The 20044-nt window shown below is 42.2% G+C and overlaps 1 protein-coding gene across 4 annotated transcripts; it reads right to left on the bottom strand.

The window, feature by feature from the left end:
• Positions 1-428: 428 nt before the first annotated feature.
• LOC140196853 (apolipoprotein L6-like) lies at positions 429-20022 on the bottom strand. 4 transcript variants are annotated; one of them, XM_072256738.1, is made up of 5 exons: positions 19850-20022; positions 12347-12466; positions 12134-12246; positions 9140-9220; positions 429-3417 (listed from the first exon to the last, which is right to left on the bottom strand). In XM_072256738.1, the coding sequence occupies exons 4-5, from the start codon at positions 9159-9161 to the stop codon at positions 2666-2668; spliced, it is 774 nt and encodes a 257-aa protein (XP_072112839.1). In that variant the 5' UTR covers positions 9162-9220; positions 12134-12246; positions 12347-12466; positions 19850-20022; the 3' UTR covers positions 429-2665. The 4 variants fall into 4 exon arrangements, with proteins under 4 accessions (XP_072112839.1, XP_072112840.1, XP_072112838.1 ...); XM_072256739.1 differs by having other exon boundaries at positions 19858-20022; XM_072256737.1 differs by lacking the exon at positions 12347-12466.
• Between the last annotated feature and the right edge of the window lie 22 nt (positions 20023-20044).

Raw genomic sequence — 20044 nt, 5'->3', positions numbered from 1 at the left:
ACTCTGTGAGCCAGGCAGCACCTGTGGAAAAGAGAAAACCGAGAGTAAACCCCAAAAGACATTTCATGTCTTATCTGTGGAAGAGTGTATGGTTGCCCACCGACTCTTTCAGACATCTCAAAACCCACAAAAACAATCCGGGATGAAATCATTCCTGCTTAAGGGGAGAATTATGTTTTTGTGGAGAGCCATGGGATGATTTTCAATGTCAATATATAGGTTGCTGTTGTTAACAGCAAATCATTCCCTAAAGGGAGAAATTATTAATCTCTCTACAGGAGACATCAGACCCCCAATCACCTTCTGCAAAGAACTTGTTCCTTTAAAAAATATTCTGCACACTCAATTTAAGTGTTTGTATTACTTTTGAAGTGAATCAAGTACAGCATAGGTAGCTCATTTATGATTATGATTATGAGGACATGCAGTCCCCTTTTATTGTCATTTAGTAATGCATGCATTAAGAAGTGATACAACGTTTTTCCAGAATGATATCACCAAAACACATGACAAACCGACTGAAAAACTAACAAAAACCACATAATTATAACATATAGTTACAACAGTGCAAAGCAATACCATAATTTGATAAGAACAGACCATAGTACAGTAAAAGTCTCAAAATCTCTCGAAAGTCCCGTCATCTCACGCAGATGGTAAACCTCCAGCGCCGCCAACTTGCCGATGCAGCATCCCGGAAGCATCCGACCACAGTCCGACTCCGAGTCTGTCCGAAAACTCCGAGCCTCTGACCACCTATTCGACACCGAGCACCATCTCTGCCGAGCGCTTCAACCCCGGCCCCGGCAACAGGCAAAGCCGAGGATTTGGGGCCTTCGTCTCCGGGGATTCTCAATCACACAGTAGCAGCAGCAGCAAAGTAGGCATTTCAGAAGTTACTCCAGCTGTTCCTCTGTGCTTCTCATGGCAGATGTTCCTTTGCGCTCCTCTGCTTTGTGTTTGATTTAATTCTCAATCAAATGCAAAGCATTACAATTAGATATTATTCAGACAGAAAAACCTCAGTGGTAATAAACTAAATGAGTTAAAATAATCTGAATGTAATGAATGTATCATTAAACATATTTAATAATTTCACACAATACATCGAAAAATGAGGACTTCAATTCGAATTGAAAGAAAATTTTGTTTTGTTGACATAATGCAAGTCCTCTTCAGCAAATGGAATAACTTTTTTTATATTTGCATGTTTCACAAACAAATCAGATTATTTTATAATCACATGAAAATAAATCTTTTTAAAGTATTATTGATTGTTATTTTTTAATTAGTTGAAAATCTGATTACTGGTGCGGTAAAGAGATCTGACTAACTGCTACTTTTCGGTATGGCCCCAATGACAACCAATGAATGTCAGGGAGCTTCCTAAACCAACATTGACAGCTGTTCTTTTCGTCATGGGTTCTCAGTCAGACGCTTTCTCTTTGTGTCCCTGTAAAACTGATTCTATCCTCCTGAGGAATAATGCATTTTCCAATCCTGGAATGCTTAATCTTTCCATTAATTACTTCCAGTTACCAGGGCACTCTCCTCTGAACTGTCTTGCTTCTTTCTGGTAAAGAAGCCAAGAACATTTGCAGGTGCCAGTTGTGTTGGGCCTCAGGGCAGCCTGTATTCCACAGACACCTCACGTCCCTCAGGCACATCCTGCATTTGTGGCTTCGGTCAATGCTAATACTTTGGGGCCAGATTAATGGGCCGAACAGAATGGACTGAGTGGTAGTCACTGAGCCAAGAGCAAGAGAGAACATTAACATTGAACTCAAATAGTGCAAATCAGGATGGCTGTCAAATCGGAAGTTTAAATAGATTGATCCTGGGCCAACGTAAGAAGCAGATAATAGATAAGGATGTGCTGGTTTTGGAAATGGTCTACAGGAGGCTCACAAGAGTGATCCCAGGAATGAAAAGATTAACATACGAGGGCCATTTCATGACATTCTGCTTGTACTCACTGGAGTTTAGAAGGATGAGGGAGAGGGAGATCTCATTGAAACCAATTGAATAGTGAAAGGCCTAGATAGAGTGGATGTGGAGAGAATGTTTCCATTTGTGGCAAAACTAGGACCACAGAGCACAACCTCAGGACATGATGGACGACTCTTTGGAACAGAGATGAGGAGAAATTTCTTTAGCCAGAGGGTGGTGAACCTGTGAATTCATTGCCACAGACTCAGTGGAGGCCAAGTCATTGGGTATATTTAAAGTGGAGGTCGATAGTTTCTTGATTAGTAACTAGGGCATCTGGGGTTATGAAGAGAAGGAAAGAGAATGGGATTGGGAGGGATAATAAATCAGCCACAATGAAATTGCAGAGAAAACTCAATGGGCGAATTCTACACTGATGTCTTATGGTCCTGTAAGCAGTTGTCAGGTCAATAACGAATTTGAATTTGGAAGCAAAAGAAAACTTAGATTTTAAAGGGTGGATAGTTTATAAGAAATATAGAACTGCTACTAATTTAGGGAGAATTAATGCAGTATATCAAAGAACATTTTTATGTGTTCTCTTCATGATCACTAATCAACCAGATATTTATTGAGTCTCCAAAGATTACCTATGCTGGAATTTGCAACAACACAGGAAATCTTGGAAGAACTCAACACGTCAGCCAAATGTTGCCTGACCTATTGAATTTCTTTATTATCTTCCCAATTGCTCCTGAAATTTCTGCAGCTTAGTGCAGTTCTTCAGCACTGATGGAATTTTCTCAAAATTGCCCCTTTCTTCCTCCATCCTCTTAGCTACCTCCCGGATCATATGAGAAATTTCTGTCTCTTTGTCTTTCAGTTCTTTGCTATCCTTCCATACAGAATAAACATCCCATACCACAGCAAGACCTACCAAAACTCCTGAAACACATTTGAATACTTTTAAGGCCTTTTTAGTCACTGCTGAAGTAACTGTAGATATACTATTTAAGCTCTTCGTGATACTCTGAGTTGTGCCAACAAATACCGCATTTGGTACATTTCTTGTCTCAATTTTAATGAAAGATTCAATTGCTTTGTTGAGTAGCTCTAGTTTGTTTACCATATCTTTCTGTTCCTTGAGATATTGCTGTATAATTTCATCTACTCTTTTCTGGTTTCTTCTTTGATAGCTTGTCTCAGAAACACTGGCTACAATGTTGGTGACCCCACCAGCAGAACCAACTATCGCTCCCATACCAGTAAGCACTAATGAGCTTCCCAATGTGAAAGGAGAAGCAATCAATCCTGCAATACTTAGCATTCCTCCCACAACTCCTGTAGCAGAGCCTGCAATGTTTGTCTTGGTAGTATCTGCATGATATTCATCAATGCAATCAGCGATTACTCGCAATTCAGTGATGTACTTCAATGATTGTTCTGTCCACTGCTGAATTTCCGTCTGCAATTCATTCATTTTTTTGGCTGGAAAATTGCAAAGAGAGTTAATTATTAAACATCTGAGAACACATACTAGCAAAGCACATATGTTGCACAAATAGAAATAAAACAGTTGCTTCACATCATTCCAAGTTGCAGTGAAATGGAAGTGGCCCAGAATGGAGGTGGATTCCAATCACATCAAAACTTCAGCCGTTAATACGATATGAACATATAACACAGTAACCGGACCATCGGCCTCATTTCCTGCCCCCTGACCTCAGATCCATGTCAATCATTAAGCACCTGAATGGCCAATTCTGATAAAAGGTCTCAGCCCAAAGCTTCGACTGTTTATTCCTCTCCATAGATTCTGCCTGACTTGCCGAGTTCTTCCAGCATTTTGTTCATGTGTGTTGCTCAAGATTTCCAGCATCTGCAGAATCTCTTGTGTTTATCTAACCTACTAATCCCACTTAGCAACACTTGGTCCATTGTCTAGAATGCTTTGGTGGTGCAAGTGCTCATCCACACATTTCTTACCTGTACCTGCTTGCTCCACCTTCTCAGTCAGTGCATTCTCTGGGTAAAAATATAATCTTCCACAGACCTCTGGCTTCTCAAATTAAACCTATACATGGAGAAAAGCTTCCTACCATCTACCCAATATATGCCCTCAGTTTTATATGCATCTAACAGGTCACCCTTAAGCCTCTTCATATCCAATGAAAACAGGCCCAGCCTATCCATTCTTCCCCATAACTACACATTGGAATATATAGTGAAATATGCTATTTGCACTAAAAACTGGGGCAGCCTGCAAGTGTCGACATCCTTCTGGCACCAACATAGCATGTCCACAACTTATTAACCTTAACACTGTATATCTTTGGAATATGAGAGGAAACCGGCATACCTAGAGGAAACTAATACAGGTGGACCCCGTTTTCCGAACATTCGCTTTACGACACCTCGCTGTTACAAAAGACCTACACTTGTTACCTGTTTTCACTAACAGAAGGTGTTTTCACTGTTACGAGAAAAAGCAGCGCGTGCCCGAACAGCCAAGCTCCTTCCCCGGAACTGCATTCTAGCTGGCATTGCTTAAACATGTGCCTGTGAGCATCTGTGCTTTATGTCGATTTATTTTGTGCATCCGCTAGCAAGGTGAGTTCTAAGGTATCGGAAAGGCCTAATAGAGCTCGTAAGGGTGTTACACTTAGCGTAAAACTAGACATAATTAAGTGTTTCGATCGTGGTGAACGAAGTAAGGACATTGTCCCCCATTCACACTATTTATACGCAGAGAGAAAGAATTTTGAAAGCTGCCAATGTTACTGTCGGTTCTGCTCGTAGCAAAGTGGTCTCTCTTAGTCGGCAACCAATAATGGATAAAATGGAAAGTCTGTTGCTTGAGTGAATTGATGGGTGTACAAAGCATGGTGTTCTGTTAAGTTTTCTTATACTTATGGAGAAATCAGTCAGTCTTTTTAATAAGCTGAAACAGAAGGCACTGGACAATGGTGAAGGAAGTGTTGCGAAAGTGGAAGTTAAAGGTAGTCATGTGTGGTTTGATCGGTTTCTGAGGCGAAGGCAGCCTCATAGTTTAAGCAGTGGTCCCCAACTTCAAGGCCACGGACCAATACATTGCCGCAAAGAATGCAGTGGTGAGCGGTAGTCAGAATGCACCCAGCACATCTTTAAGAAAAAAAGCTAAAATAAACAAGCCAATTAATTAAGTGCCGCCCGGCATGTAAATGTCGGCCCAGATCAGAGGCGATTGCCGACTGAGTCAGGTGGTTATTCGTATAAGCAAGTGTTTAACTGTGACAAAACTGAAAAATCCCGATTCCAGTAAGTGAAACTACACTGTACATACATTATTTCTACTTTATGTAGGCTGTGTATTTTTGTGTTATTTGGTATGATTTGGCAGCTTCACAGCTTAAAGGTTACTGGAGAGAGTGTTTCTGCCAAAAGCGCTTCCACGAGATTTTCGCTGCGCTAGACAGTGCTGCAGAAAAGTATTTCTACCTTATATAGGCTGTATTTATCATATCATTCCTGCTTTTACTATATGTTACTGTTATTTTAGGTTTTGTGTGTTGTTTGGCATGACTTTGTAGGTTATTTTTTGGGTCTGGGAACGCTCAGAATTTTTTCCCATATTAATAAATGGTAATTGCTTATTCACTTTACGACATTCCGGCTTACGAACCATTTCATAGGAATGCTCTACCTTCAGATAGCAGGAGAAACCTGTATAGCAATGTCAAGAACGTACAAACTCTTTAAAAAAAACAGTGGCGGAATTGAACCCTGATCACTGGCAACACACACTAGATGCTGAAGAGCCTCCGCAGGCCAGACAGCATCTACGGAAGTGAATAAACAGTTATCCTTTCAGGTGAGATCCTTCTTCAGAATGGAAAAGATACCAGAATATGGAGGGAGAGGGAGAGGGAGAGGGAGGAAGGAGGAAAAAGTGGAAGATAATAGGTGAAGCCAGCTGATGGGAAAGGTGAAGGGCTGGAGAAGAAAGAATCTGACAGGAGAAAAGAGTAAATTGTGGGAGAAAGTGAAGAAAGAGGGGCACCAGCTGGGGGTGATGGGCAGGTTAGGAGACCACGTTTAAGAGACCAGAGTGGGGAATTGAAGAAGAGGGATGGGAAGGGGTAGAAAAAATACCACAGTTGGCGAAATATCAATATTCATTCAGCCTAGACAGAAATGTGTTACTCATTCAATCTGAGAGTGGCCTCATAATGGCAGAAGAGGAGGCCGTGAACCGATAAGTCAAATGGGAATGGGGATAGGAGTTAAAATGGTTAGCCTTCAGGAAATCCCACTTTTTGCGGATGGACTGGAGGTACTCAACAAAGTGGTCCCCCAGTTTACGTCGGGTCTTACCATTATGGAGGAGGCCACATCGGGAGGACTGAATAGAGTAGACAACCTTAACATGTTCACAGTTGAAGTGTTGCATTACCTGGAAGGACTGTTTGGGGCCCTGAATAGAGGTGAAGGAAGAGGTGAATGGGTAGGTGCAGCATTTCTGTATTTCTTACAGGTCTATATGCCAGGATAGATTGGTGGGAAGGACAAATGGACCAGGGAATTATGGAGGGAGGGGTCCCTGCAGCTAGCAGAGAGTGGCAGGAGGTAAAGATGCACTTGGTGGTAGGATCCTGTTGAAGACAGTGCAGGTTGTGGAGAAGGATGGGCGAGATACAAAGGCTCATGGTCGGTGAAGACAGGAGGAACTCCATCACTGTTAAGGCAGCGGGAAGATTGTGTGAGTGCAGATGTCCAGGAAATGGAGGAGATGCAGGACAGGACAGCATCAATGGTGGAGAAAGAGAACCCCCGTTCTTTGAAAAAGGAGGATATCTCTGATATTCTGGAAAGTAAAGCCACATCCTGGGAACAGATGCAGTGGAGTAAGTTTGTCTTCAGAGATGGAGATAATGAGAGGGAGGAAGGGGAGAGAGGTGTGAGAAATGGACCAAGTGAATTTAAGAGCAGGGTTGAAGTTGGAAGTTGATGAAATTGACGAGCTCAGCATGGATGCATGAAGCAGCACCAGTGCAGTTATTACTGTAGCAGAGGAAGAGTTGGGAGCATTAGTGGGGAATGCATGGAACCTGGACTGTTACATGTGTACCGTGAAAGGCAGGCATTGCTGGGGCCCATGCAGGTACCCATGGTTACCACTTCAGTTGGGAGTAAGTGGGAGGACCTGAAGAAATTGAGGATGAGAACCAGTTCTGCCAGGCAGAGGAGTGAGGTGGTAGAGTGGAACTGATTGATCTTTTGTCAAGAAAAACGTGGAGAGCATTAATGCCTTCTTGATGGGGAATAGAAGTGGGTAAGGCATGGACATCCATGGAGAAAAATGAGGCAATCAGGACCGGGTAACTGAAAGCTGTTGAAGAGATTGAGATCACGTGAAGTGTCAAGGATGTAGTTGGGAAGGGACTGAACCAAGGGGGATAGAACAGTGTTGAGGTAAATGAACATAAGTTCTGTGGGACTGGAACAAGCAGAGACAATGGGCCTGGCTGAACAGTCAGGTTTATGGATCTCGGGTAGGAGGTAGAAACAAGCAGTGCGGGGTAAGGGAACTATAAGCTTGGAGGCAGTGATTGGGAGATTTCCAGAGTGGATGAGGTCAATGATGAGAGACAGTTTTCTGATGGTGGGTTCCTCTTCCTTGAGAAAGGTAGAGGTCAGTTCACCATGCTAGAGCAGCACTCCCTTTGTCTGTGGGCTTGATTGTAAGGTTTGGATTTGTGCAGATAGAGCAGAGGACAGTGCGTTCAGAGGGGGTAAAGTTCGAGGAGGAGAGCGGAGTGCTGAAGTCAAAGCAGTTCATGTCTCATCAGCCATTAGAGATGTAAAGACCCAAGGCAGGCAGAGAAACAGAGCAGGGTATCCAAGGAGAGGAAGAGATTTGGAGAGGGGTCATTGATGAGGGGTGGGGAACTCTTGGCAAAGAAGTGGGCTCGGAGAAAGGTAACAGAAGAAATGCTCGGCATCCTGGCAGGTGCAGAACTCACTAGGGTCCGGGTAAAGTGGAACAAAGGTAAGGGCCTTATCAAGTATAGAACTTTACATCTCAGGGAAGGGAACGTTCAGATGGAATGGTGAAGACTTGGCAAGTATTTGAGCTGGAATCAAAGGGGGGGGGGAAGGAGAGTTTCTGACATCAGAGGAGGGGAGGGTTGGGGTATTAAAAATGAGCAATATTCCACCCTGTACCTGAAATGAAGGCTGATGTTGCAGCATCAAGATCTTGTTGCTCTTGTATTCTGTTCTGGCTAAGGAAGCCATATAACCTAAGTGTTTTCTTCACTACTCTATCAACCTGTCCTGCTACTTTCTGAAATACATGCATCTGTATTGTTAATTTTTTTTTAAAACTCAAGTCACAATAGTCTACACCGGAAAATTAAATCTCTGGAATTCATTGCCACAGACATATTGGTTTGGACCCATCATCAAGGCTGGAAGGGAAGGAGGAAGATGGGGGAGGGGTAAATAACTGCTCCTGAACCTGTTGGTGTGGGATCTATGCCTCCTGTACCCCTTGCAGATGGCAGCAATGACACCAGATTCCCACAATACCAGATTCAGGAACAGCTATTACCCAACAACCATCAGACTATTAAACCAGAGGGGATAAGTTCACTCGACCCATCACTGAACTGTTCCCACAACCTATGCACTTTCCATGAGTCTTCATTTCATGTTCTTGATATTGATTTCCTTCTATTATTATTATTTTGTTTATTTTCTTCTTTTTGCATTTGCAGATTGCCACCATTTGCACATTGGCTATTTGCTTGTTTTGTCATCTGCGTTTTTTCATTAATTCTAATGTTTCTTTTTCCTTACAGTGTATGCCCACAAGAAACTGAATTTCATGGTTGTATATGATGACCTTGACAATAAAGTTACTTTGAACTTTGATGGATGCTGCTTTCCTGTGGCAGTGCTCCTTGTAGATGTGCTCAATGTTTGGGAGGACTTTTCCTGTGATGCTCTGCAAGACAAGCTTTTCACCTGGTAATACGTGACAATAATAAACCAATACTCCATACTCTAATGGAGTTGAAGGTCATGTGAAGATTACCGTGTCGGTTGACTCTGAATAATCTGCATGTTAATAAACACACTGTGCAGCAAAGACCAAATAGGGTTGAATACTGAATTCACATACTGCTGAAAGTGGAGCATATTTAAATTGAAATATAAAAATGCTTACCTAAATCTTGATCGAATCCCATGTTTTCACGAAAGTAGGGCTCCAATTTGGACACAAATGTCTTCAACAATTTTCCTTAATCTTCAAAAAATGTAATATTAAAAAGGTTTCAAGTTGCACTTATCCACAAAATTTCAAAATCAGATTCAGAATCATGTTTAATATCACTGGCATATGTCATGAAATTTGTTGTTCTGTGGCAGCAATACATAATAAAAATATAAATTATAGTAAGTACATATATAAAACAGTTAAATTAAATAAGTCGTGCAAAAAATTGGCGAGGTTGTGTCATGGGTTTTATGTCCATGCAGAAATTGATGGTGGAGGGGAAGAAGCTGTTCCTGAATCATTGAGTTGTGACTTCAGGCTCCTGTACCTCCTCCCTGATGGTAGCACTGAGAAGAGGGCATAGCCTGGGTGGTGGGGGTCCTTAATATTGCTCAGCGCCTTTTTGAGTCAGCGCTGCTTGAAGATGTCCTGGATGCTACAGAGGCCAGTACCCATGACGGAGCTGACTGATATGTTTCCTGTCCTGCTGAAGGGTCCCAGACCATAAGGTTGGCTGTTTATTTCCCTCCATTGATGTCATCTGAATTGCTGAGTTCCTCTAGCATTTTGTGTAAAATGAGAGGGTTATGTGGAAATGAAATGCAGATAATGTGATAATGCTACTGAGACAGTCTGGGGAAATATATCTTATTGTAATTCAAAGTACTTTTTATGTATTGCCACAAAACTACAAATTTCACAGCACAAATGAGGCCCTCTGTTGGTGGTGGCCAACCATGGATATTGCAACCGAGATTTCTACATGATATGTGCGCAAACCAGGGAAGTAAGATTTGGAGACCAAGCTGTTGCCCATGCAGGCGTTGTCAGTCAGTGTTGAACTCAATATAGGCCTGCCTTAGAGAATCCAGCTCCCTCAAGGTTTACTCCTGAAGCCTTCCCCATCAGTGGGTATAGCCACAAGGCAGTGGAAGCTTGAGATCAGAGTTTTCCTTCTCCTAGATGACCTGTGAACTACGGCCGTTCAGCACCATCTGCCCGAAGTGACTGGTTTTAAGATGCCAGCAACCCATCTTTGTACCTTCTCTTGTCTGCAGAAACAGCTACACTGGCCTGAGTAGCTAAGCACCATGTTAAGGCCAGGAACAGGACTTGGGTGTCAGACAGTACTTGAGATGGATGCCATAGCGAACATTTAATATCTAGTGGGAGCATATCCCCACCAGCTCCCCCCACAATGACAACCTTAAGGAACCAAGGTTGCATAAGGAATATATATCAATGATAATAAACCTGATTCTGTTTCTGAAATCTGAGAAACACTAACCGTTCCATTTCCAAAGATGTAGCGTGATTTCTGTTCATGTTTTTGGACTCTGGAGAATAGGGAGTACCAACGTCATAGAGCATCCACTGAGCATCGCTGCAAACCAGTGGGGTCTCCTCATCACAGGTCCTGTCTCCATACTCACAACTTCTCAGTTATTGTCGCATCAAATAAAGAGTGCTGATTGCTTATTGAATTATCAGAGACTTAAGAAGAGCGGGAGGCAGCAGAAAGGAAACTTATAGACCTGTTAGCCTCACATCAGTAGTTAGCAAGTTGGCATCGATTGTTAGGGATAAGATTATGGAGTACTTGGAGGCACATAACAAGGTAGGCCACAACCAGCATGGTTTCCTGCAAGGAAAATCCTGCCTGACAAAAAAACTGTGATTCTTTGACGAAATTACAAGCAGGGTAGTCAAAGGAGATGCAGTAGACGTGGTGAACTTGGATTTTCAGAAGGCCTTTGACAAGGTGCCGCACATGAGGCAGCTTAGCAAGATAAGAGTCCATGGAATTACAGGGAAGTTACTAGCATGGGTGGAGCATTGCCTGCTCGGCAAAAAGCAGAGAATGGGAATAAAGGGATCCTATTCTGGCTGGCTGCCAGTTACCAGTGAAGTACCACAGGGGTCGGTGTTGTGACCACTGCTTTTTACAATGTATGTCAATGATTTGGACTATGGTATTAACGGATTTGTGGCTATATTTGCCAATGATACAAAGATAGGTGGAGGAGTGGGTGGTTTTGAGGAAACAGAGAGACTTAGGTCATTTAGGGGAATGGGCAAAGAAGTGGCAAATGAAATACAATGTTGGAAAGTGTATGGTCATACACTTTGGTGGTAGAAATAAACGGGCAGACTATTATTTAGATGGGAAGAGAATTCAAAATGCAGAGATGACAAGGGACTTGGGAGTCCTTGTGCAAGATACCCTAAAGGTTAACCTCCAGGTTAAGTCGGTTGTGAAGAAGGCGAATGCAATGTTGGCTTTCATTTCTAGAGGTATAGAATATAAGAGCAAGGATGTGATGTTGAGGCTCTATAAGGCACTCGTGAGACCACACTTGGATTACTGTGTGCAGTTTTGGGCTCCTTAATTTAGAAAGGATATATTGACATTGGAGAGGATTCAGAGAAGGTTCACAAAAATGATTGCAGGAATGAAAGGTTTACTGTATAAGGAACATCTGGCAGCTCTTGGGCTGTATTCCCTGGAGTTCAGGAGGATTCATAGAAACATTCTGAATGTTAAAATGCCTGAACAGATTAGATATGGCAAAGTTATTTCCCATGGTAGGGGGTTCCAGGACAAGAGAGCACGACTTCAGGATTGAAGGACATCCATAAGCGGCTGCTGAGGTCAAGTCATTGGGTGAATTTAAGGCAGGGTTAGATAGGTTCTTGATTAACCAAGGCATTAAAGGGTATGGGGTGCAGGCAGGGGCGTGAGGACTACTAGAAGAATCGGATCAGCCCCCAATTGAATGGCAGAGCAGACTCGATGGGCCAAATTGCCTACTTCTGCTCCTATATGGTCTTATGGATTTTTGTAGACCACCAGCTCCTCGTGACCACTGATAGTCAAAAGTAAGCAGATGAGGAAAGCTAAAAGAAAAAGGAAGGAGAAAAGTAAATCACACTTTTACTCACCAAAGCCTTCACTCTGTGATCAATGCAGACTGTCCGATATGGAACTGAGCTTTAGCAGAAACAATAAACTAGTTTACTGCGACTGTGGTCGGCTGGTCTCAACAATCCAGTTTCTGGTGGTTAAAGGAAACGTAAATTGCAGGTTAAATGGATAAAATTTCTCCAATTTTATTTGATGACTTTAGTTCATCATCCAATAGAAATAAAACTGACCTTGCACACGATAACAAGACCAACTGTGTCAGAAGACAATGAGGACTCAATTATTAGTCAGCTATTAGATGACATCAATTAGCCAATCATACGATATTGTAAGCTGCGAGCTTGGTCCATCTCATAGAGGAAATAAAATAGTGAAAAATACTGACATTTGCATTAGAAACATATAACATCAGTGACCTAGTCTTGACTTCTATCTTTTATCAGATAAAGGAGTCAATAACATCAAAAATGTAAACTAACAAGAAAGAGTCACTACTGGAGGGATGGAACTGAAAGTCAGAATGTGCCAGTAGGTGAATTTGGAGCCCAGGTACGGTTTAAGTTACTGGGCAAACAATTATGTAGATAAAGGTTTGAAGTAATTATTCAAACCCACAATGAGAGTTGGGTGGTTTCAATTCAGATAAGTTACTGAAACATAAATCTGTAATAAAAAGATATTGTTGGTATAGCGTCCATGAATTTCAGACGGTCTCAGCCTGAGCACACACCCCTCAGCATCAGCGGCACCACAGTGGAGAGAGTGGAAAACATCAAGTTCCTTGGGGTGCAGATCTCGGACAATCTCACCTGGTCCAGGAACACCACTGGGATTGTGAAACGGGCCCAGCAGAGATTGCACTTTCTGAGGAAGCTTAAACAAGCATCACTCCCCACTAACAGTGAGTGGGCAGATGCAGTTTAATGTGGATAAATGTGAGGTTATCCACTTTGGTGTAAGAACGAGAAGGCAGATTATTATCTAAATGGAGTCAAGTTAGGAAAAGGGGAAGCACAACGAGATCTAGGTGTTCTTGTACTTCAGTCACTGAAAGCAAGCATAGCAGGCAGTGAAGAAAGCTAATGGCATGCTGGCCTTCATAACAAGGGGAATTGAGTATAAGAGCAAAGAGGTCCTTCTGCAGCTCTACAGGGCCCTGGTGAGACCACACCTGGAGTACTGTGTGCAGTTTTGGTCTTCAAATTTGAGTTACGACATTCTTACTATTGAGGGAGTGCAGCGTAGGTTCACAAGGTTAATTCCCGGGATGACAGGACTGTCATATGTCAAAAGATTGGAGCGACTGGGCTTGTATACTCTGGAATTTAGAAGGCTGAGAGGGGATCTGATTGAAACATTTAAGATCATTAAGGGATTGGACACGCTGGAGGCAGAAAGCATGTTCCCGCTGATGGGTGAGTCCAGAACCACAGGCCACAGTTTAAAAATTAGGGGTTAGGCCATTTAGAACAGAGTTGAGGAAAAACTTTTTCACCCAGAGAGTGGTGGATATGTGGAATGCTCTGCCCCAGAAGGCTGTGGAGGCCAAGTCTCTGGATGCTTTCAAGAAAGTGATGGATGGAGCTCTTGAAGATAGTGGAATCAAAGATTATGGGGATAAGGCAGGAACTGGATACTGATTGTGGATGATCAGCCATGATCACAGTGAATGGCGGTGCTGGCTCGAAGGGCCAAATGGCCTACTCCTCCACCTATTGTCTATTGTTCTGCGCCATCGCAGCCCAGAGGTCTGAGATGAATTGGAGCCTGCAGTCAGAGGAAATATCAGCTGGGGTGTCAAACCAATCAACCCAGTTGCTGATGAACACCCGAGCCATATCTGCAGCTATTGTCAATGCTAAAGGGACATAAAGGGAGATAAGAAACACAAGAAATAGGAGCAGGAGTAGGCCAATCGACCCATCGAGCCTGCCCCGCCGTTCAATAAGATTATGGCTGATCTGTCCGTAAACTCAGCTCCATCGACCTGCCTTTCCCCCATAACCCTTAATTCCCCTACTATGTAAGAATCTATCTAACTGTATCTTAAATATACTTATAGAAGCCTCAACTGCTTCCCTGGGCAGAGAATTCCACAGATTCAGCATTCTCTGGGAAAAACAGTTTCGCCTCATCTCCATCCTAAATCTGCTCCCCTGAATAGTGAGGCAATGTCCCCTAGTTCTAGTCTCACCTACCAATGGAAACAACATTCCTACTTCTATCTTATCTAGCCCTTTCAAAATTTTGTATGTTTCTATAAGGTCCTCTCTCATTCTTCTGAATTCCAGAGAGCATAGTCCCAGGCGACTCAATCTCGCCTCATAAGTTAACCCCTTCATCTCTGGAATCAACCTGGTGAACCTTCTCCAAAGCCAGTATATCCTTCCTCAAGTATGGAGACCAGAACTGCACGCAGTACTCCAGGTGCGGCTTCACCAGTACCCTGTATAGTTGCAGCATGACCTCCCTGCTCTTGAATCCAATCCCTCTAGCAAACATTCCGTTTGCCTTCTTAATAACCTGTTGTACCTGCAAGCCATCTTTTTGCGATTCATGCACAGACACTCCCAAGTCCCTCTGCACAACAGCATGCTGCAATCTTTCACCATTTAAATAATAATCTGCTCATCCTTCCAAAGTGGATGATCTCATATTTACCAACGCTTGATTCCATCTGCTAGACCTTAGCCCACTCACTTAACCTATCTATATCCCTCTGCAGACTCTCCACATCCTCTTCCTTCAGAGATTGTCTCATTCTGTCGAATAAAAGACGACTTTATATCTACCAGCTGCATCTCCAAAATGACTGTTCATGTTACAACAAAGTCATCTTGCTTAAGGATAGAATTGGGGCAGTGGGTGTTGTCCACATGGATTTTAGTAAGGCGTTTGATCCAGATGCATGGGGTCACAGCAAATTAGCTTGCACATAGAAGACAGGGTAGCGGTGATCAAGCTAGAGGTCTGTAAATAATGGAGTTCCACAGGAATCTGTGCTGATACCTCTGCTGTTTATGATGTATAAAAATGACCTGGGTGGGATTTCCTGGTGGTGGCTGATGGAGTAACAGCAATCTGCCATTGCTCCAACTTTAATTATCTTACTATTTCCAACCAGTTGTTTGTTTGTTTGTTTTTTTTTATATATAATTAAAAGTGTGATATTCTTTCATTATGGCTGGAAGGAGTACCAGAGGTACCAAAAAGGATGATTTTCCTACGCCTTTGGATTCTATTATAGAATTGCTGCAAAGCCATACACGAGAAGCCTCTGAGAAGTTTTAACAATTCAGCACTGAATTTAAACAAATAGATGGTAAATTGGACTCTATGCAACAAACTCTTAATGAACACATTAAACGTATTAAAAATAATGAGGAAAATTTGTTGGCTCTGGAAACGGAAGCGGATGAATTGCATAAGATTTGTGAAAAGCAATCAAAGTCCAATGAAAAGTTAAGACAGAAGATTATTGACCTAGAAAATAGAAGTAGAAGGAACAACCTACGGGTTCTGGGTCTTGAGGAATTAATCGAAGATAACCATCCAATGGAGTTTTTTGCAAACTTCTTGCAAGAATTATTTCTGGAGATTTTGACATCTGTGCCTGTGATCGAATGAGTTCACAGGTCTCCTGCGTTTACACCTCCTAACACTCAGAAACCAAGATCAGTAATAACCTGCTTTCATGAATTTAAAACAAAGGAACTCTTAATTTGCAAATCTCGTCAAAGAGGCATGATTGACTATAATGGTCACAAGATTAGAATTGTTGAAGATTATTCGCCTGAGGTTATGCAGGAACATGTTAAATTCAAAGAAGTTATGTCCGAGCTTTTTAATATGGGTTTCAACCCTTCCCTTTGCTACCCAGCCCAACTCAGAATCACACTTAAAACCGGTTCTTCCGAACGGTTCCGCTCAACTATTGAAGTACAAAAGTTTTTTTAAATCTGAAGGTTAAATCCGAAGGCTAACAGTTTAGTTTCTACTTGCAAGACGACACAAGATTAAATGAGAAACTTTTAATTCGTAAATCCCGTCGAAGTGGCATGTCTTGTTATAGGGTGGAATATTAAGACTCTCGAAGGTTATTCGCTTGAGGTTATGCAGGAGTGTGCTAAGTTTAAACAAGCTCTGCTGGAATTTTTTTTTTTTTTTTTTTTTTTTTTTTTTTTTTTTAAAAACAAGGGTTTTAACCCATCTCTTGGCTACCCAGTTTGACTGAGAACCTCATTAAAGATGGATCCTTCAAATGGCTTTGTTTGAATGTTGAAGCACAAAGATTTTTTAAATGTGAAAGCTAATTGCTTAGTCTGTTTTTCCATGAAGATATAAGATTAATGTTCAATGTCTATCTGTACCAATAATTGTATCTTTTACTTTTGGTAAACCTTTGTAACTAAATTCTTTTCATATTTTTAAAACTGAATTTTTGATATACGAGAGCTGAATCTCTGGTTTGGGTATTGCTTAGTCTAGGCTGGAACATAAATAACCTTGAAAGTAATTGGAGCGATCACCAGGTTTTTTTTAAAAAAGGGGATTGTCAGTAGTTTGTAGATGCCGACTTTCTATTGGTCGGTTTTCTTCCTTTGGGAGGTGGGCGGGGTTATGTTTTTTTCCCTTGAAGCGGTTTTTGAATTTTTAGCCAACTTATTGCATGGTTACCATTTCCCAATGTTTATGCCTTGGTTTTTAACTTGCATTTTAACCCTTCCTTTAATTAATATTAAAAATGGACCAAACTATTAATTTACTCAGTTTTAACATGAAAGGGTTAATCACCCTGTTAAACAGAATAAGAGTTTTGCTTATATTAAGAAATTTAAGGTCTCTATAATTTTTTTAACAAGTAACTCATACGCAAATGTGATAATCTATGTTTTTTTTAGCCATTGGAATGGACTTTGTTTTCACTCTTCTTTTCAGGCCAAATCTAGAGGAGTTTCGATTCTTATAGATAATACACTTTCCTTTGTCCAACATAAAGTAGTGTCTGATACTAATGGAGATTTTGTTATCATCTCAGGAAAACTAGATAAGTTAATAGTATTTGCCAATGTGTATGCCCCAAATGTAGATGACCCAGGATTCTTTGAACACTTTTTTTCCATTTTTACCAGATCTGAATCTTTCCTCTTTGGTGATGGGAGGAGATTTTAAACTGTTGGCTAGACCCAAGCTTAGACCGATCATCTTCTAAACCAGTGTCTCTTAATAAATCAGCTTTGTTCATTCAATCCTTTTTATTGAAGTGTGGTATAGTTGATGTTTGGCATTTCCTACATCCCTTAGATAGGGAATTTCTTTTCCCCCCATGTTCATCACAAATATTCCAGGATTAATTATTTTCTTTAAATCAATAGTCAAATAATCTCATCAGTTCGTTCCTGTGAATATAAAGAGATTGCTGTTTCAGATCATGCTCCTGTATTTTTATCTTTAAAACTCCTTGGTCTTCTTCAAACCAACAGATTCAGGTGTTTTAATACAACTTTGTTATCTGATAAGGAATTTTAAAAATTTCTAGAGAAGCATATTATTTTGTTTTTTGGAGTGAATAAAAAGGAAGAGACTTCTAATCCCTTTGTATGGGATACTTTAAAGCCTATATTAGAGGACAAATTATTTCTTATACTGCAAGTGTTAAGAATAAAGCTAATAAAGAAAGAAGTGAATTAGCCAATCAATTAAAACAATTAGATCAAAAATATGCTATAGCTCCAGACCCTGTTTTATATAAAAGACATGTTGAAGTTAAAGCTAAATATGATCTTCTGTTAACATATCCAATTGAAACTCAACTTCTTAAAGATAAAACTCAATTTTACATTCACAGAGATAAATCAGCCAAAGTATTGGCCAACCAATTAAAAACTTCTGCAGTTAAACAACCAATTAAAGAAATTTGCAAAACTAATGGTGATAGGACAAATGATCACTCTGAAATAAATGATACCTTCAGAGAATTCTATTCTAAACTTCATACTTCTGACCTCCCTGAAGATAATACTGTAATGAACAATTTCTTGGATCAATTAAATATCCCTGCACTTTCTACAGATAATTGCAAACAGATGGATCAACCTATTTATCATGAGGAACACTGAGGCGGTCTACAAGAAGGGTCAGAGCCGTCTCTATCTCCTGAGGAGACTGAGGTCCCTTAACATCTGCCGGACGATGCTGAGGATGTTCTACGAGTCTGTGGTGGCCAGTGCTATCATGTTTGCTGTTGTGTGCTGTGGCAGCAGGCTGAGGGTAGCAGACACCAACAGGATCAACAAACTCATTCGAAAGGCCAGTGATGTTGTGGGGATGGAACTGGACTCTCTCACGGTGGTGTCTGAAAAGAGGATGCTGTCTAAGTTGCATGCCATCTTGGTCAATGTCTCCCATCCACTACATAATGTACTGGGTGGGCACAGGAGTACATTCAGCCAGAGACTCATTCCACCGAGATGCAGCACAGAGCGTCATAGGAAGTCATTCCTGCCCATGGCCATCAAACTTTACAACTCCTCCCTTGGAGGTTTAGACACCCTGAGCCAATAGGCTGGTCCTGGACTTATTTCATAATTTACATATTACTATTTAACTATTCATGGTTCTATTACTATTTATTATTTATGGTGCAACTGTAACGAAAACCAATTTCCCCCGGCATCAATAACGTATGACTATGAAATCGCCAAGGCTACACGTTCAATACACTTGGGGAAGGTTCTGGGTCCAGATGGATTTTCTGGAGCATTTTATAAGGTTTTTCTTCAATAATTATACTGTAGCGATGTGCTACACACAGAGCTAAAAATAATAACATGCAGCCTGTAAGTCGCAGTCGAGACTAGTTTATTCAAACTTCGCGGCGCTGGCTTTTACGCAGTTCCGTTCCTGCCCTCTCCGGCGGAAATGACGTCAGAGGCGCGGTACCAGTCTCTGGCGGCTAGCGGGCTTTCTCCCCTCACTGGCGAAGGAGACCCAGTGCCATTTTGGGGCCGGCCTCTGCCGACGCACGCACCATTTTGTGAGCCGGTTCGCCTGCGAAGAAAGTGGGTCGCCACAGAACCCACTTTCAGGACCTCCTCCCTTATCCTATTTATGTCATTGGTACCAACATGTACCAAGACAACTGGCTGCTCGCCCTCTCCCTTCAGAATATTCAGGACCCCAGCCGAGACATTCCGTACCCTGGCACCTGGGAGGCAACACACCATTCGGGTATCTCTATCAGGCTCACAGAATCTCCTGTCCCTTCCCCTGACTATGGAATCCCCTATGACTACCGCATTCCTCTTCTCCCTCCTCCTCTCCTGCACAACAGCGCCAGGCTCAGTGCCAGAGACCCGGTCACCGTGGGCGTTCCCTGTCAGGTCATCCCCCTCAACAGCATCCAGGACAAGATATTTGTTGCTGAGGGGGACAGCCACAGGTGTGTTCTCCACTATCCGGGCATTTCCCTTCCCTCTCCTGCCAGTGACCCAGTTTTCTGACCCCTGTAGCCTAGGGATGACTACCTCCCTGTAGCTCCTGTCTATCACCTCTTCACTTTCCCTGATAGTCTCTGAGGAGCTGCATCTCGGTGCACCTGGCGCAGATGTGGCCATCAGGGAGGCTGGAGGTCTCCCAGGATTCCCACATCTGACACGCTGGACAAAGCACTAACCCTACAGGCATGCTATCTAATTCTACAGGAATGAAACAGGAAAAGTAAGTCTACTCACCCACTTACCTCGCCAAACACACTAACTTTTTAAACAGTTAGCCGTGTGAACCTTGCTGTTCCTCTGTCTGTCCGGGCCGATTCCCCAAGGGGTTAAAAAACAGTCGGTGCGTCACTCTTGTCACTGTCGGCTGGTCGCCTTTTAAATCGCTCCGCGCATGCGCAGTCTCGTCCCCCCCCCCCCCGCACTCGAAGT

The sequence above is a fragment of the Mobula birostris genome, chromosome 4 (genome assembly GCF_030028105.1).
Source record: "Mobula birostris isolate sMobBir1 chromosome 4, sMobBir1.hap1, whole genome shotgun sequence".
Taxonomy (NCBI): domain Eukaryota; kingdom Metazoa; phylum Chordata; class Chondrichthyes; order Myliobatiformes; family Myliobatidae; genus Mobula; species Mobula birostris.
The sequence above is the reverse complement of the archived record's forward strand: the minus strand, read 5'-3'. Positions and strand labels throughout refer to the sequence as shown.